The sequence below is a fragment of the Nematolebias whitei genome, chromosome 1, assembly GCF_014905685.2.
Source record: "Nematolebias whitei isolate Nwh7 chromosome 1, NemWhi1, whole genome shotgun sequence".
NCBI lineage: Eukaryota > Metazoa > Chordata > Actinopteri > Cyprinodontiformes > Rivulidae > Nematolebias > Nematolebias whitei.
Window position 1 is genome coordinate 22,857,225 of NC_056498.1, and position 1,875 is coordinate 22,859,099.

General features: G+C 42.9%; 1 protein-coding gene across 1 annotated transcript in view; it reads left to right on the forward strand.

Moving 5' to 3' along the window:
* Positions 1–168: 168 nt before the first annotated feature.
* LOC119408884 (thioredoxin) overlaps positions 169–1,875 on the forward strand; it is a gene marked incomplete in the record, with an annotated part of 102,347 nt that continues 100,640 nt past the window's right edge. Inside the window, 4 exon segments of the mRNA XM_037675744.1 lie at positions 169–255; positions 421–525; positions 843–905; positions 1,722–1,787. Of these exon segments, the coding sequence (XP_037531672.1) occupies positions 232–255; positions 421–525; positions 843–905; positions 1,722–1,787 (258 nt within the window).

Here is a 1,875-nt window from a genome sequence, read left to right on the forward strand (position 1 = left end):
CAACACTTTAAGGAGAGTTACGCCAAGCTTTTATGACTCAGATATTTACAGTAAACCAAGTCATTATTACTTGTATGACTGCTGAATGTTTTTCAGAGTTGTAACAATTCCAGCTGTGGGTTGAGCAAACGAAGAAAACCCGATAAAAGTCAGGGCGTGTTTTCTCACGACAGGTTTAATCCAAACCCAGCTGTCTAGGTGTGTGGAGCACGAGCTCAGAAAAGAACTATCATGGTGAAACTCATTAATTCTATGGTAAGTTTTTATTTCTTCACGTCTCTGCTGCAGTGTGTCAAGTTAAAACAAGGTCTTCTGTAAAGGCTTATCCTGTGGCCCTGACTGTCAGATCATAACAGATTATAATAGTATCAGTGCTTATTGTTTGGAGAGAGTGACAAAATATCCTCCTATCCTCTTCAGGCGGAGTTTGACAACGAGCTGGCCACGGCAGGAGGCAAGCTGGTGGTGGTGGACTTCACAGCTACGTGGTGTGGTCCCTGCAAAATGATTGCTCCAGTTTTTGAAGTGTGTTTGATTGAGACTCACGTCCAAAGCTCATTAAGTCACTTTTGATTTTTTTATATTTTTTCCCTTTATAAAAGGCATTTTATTTTTACATGGGGAAATTGTGAAACACTTTAACATCCAAAACAAAGAAATTCTTGACTGGATAATGGAAAAGGGGATAACAGAAAGAGACATTTCACTTTTTTTTCTTTTGTTTGTTGTATTCATGTTTTAAAGAGAGAACTCATGTGATGAAACAGAAGGTTTCAGTTTTCCTTTCTTTCCCCTTACAAATAATTTTAAAATAAGGTTAATGTTGACCTACTTTCTTGCAGGAACTGTCAATACGCTACAAAGGCCAAGTGATTTTCCTTAAGGTGGATGTGGATGAGGTTGCTGTAAGTATGTTTTTGAAGATTTGGAGACATTCGAGTGCCACGGCTGCTGCCTGTACAGAAATCCAGCTGGCATAGCTGCAGAGTAGACGCAAGATTTATGGCTCTTCAAAAGAGAATGCTGAGGATCGGTTCCTCAACAAGAGACATTCGACAGACTCATATTGTTTGTGACATCGCCTCTCTATCTGTAAATGCAGCAGACCTGCACGTAAAGGTGTGTTCAGTTCTGTAGAGTCTGTAAGCTACAGGTGAAAACACCCATTATTTTTGACAAGATATAACCTGTAAATTCATGTGACCAGTGTATAATCCAAAAACATTAAAGTTGCAGAGGTTTACAATAGACTGTTTGATATTTCGGCAGCACGGTGGCGCAACTGGTAGAGCTTCTGCCTCTCAGCGAGCAGGTCCCTGGTTCAAACCCCAGTCCAGGGGCCTTTCTGGGTGGAGTTTGCATGTTCTCTCCGTGCATGTGTGGGTTTTCTCCGGGTACTCCGGTTTCCTCCCACAGACCAAAAACATGCATGTTAGGCTGATTGGTAACTCTAAATTGCCCCTAGGTGTGAGTGAGAGAGTGAATGGTTGTTTGTCTCGTTTGTCTCTATGTGGCCCTGTGATGGACTTGCGACCCGTCCAGGGTGTACCCCGCCCCTCGCACAGTGATTGCTGGACATGGGCACCAGCGACCCCCGTGACCCAAAATGGAATAAACGGGTAAAGAAAATGGATGGATGGATGGATGTTTGATATTTCTGAGTACGCCGCAGCAGTTTCGGTGGTTCGTCAGTCAGTCTGACCGGTCGCTCTCTGTTTTAGGATCTGTGCCAGCAATGTGGCATTCGAAGCATGCCCACGTTCCAATTCTACAAGAACGGAAAGAAGGTGAGTCAGAATTCGTGTAACGCATCATTAACCGGTCTGGTATGGTCCAGGCAGTTCATTTTTTTCATTTGAATCAAACAAAAAAAAA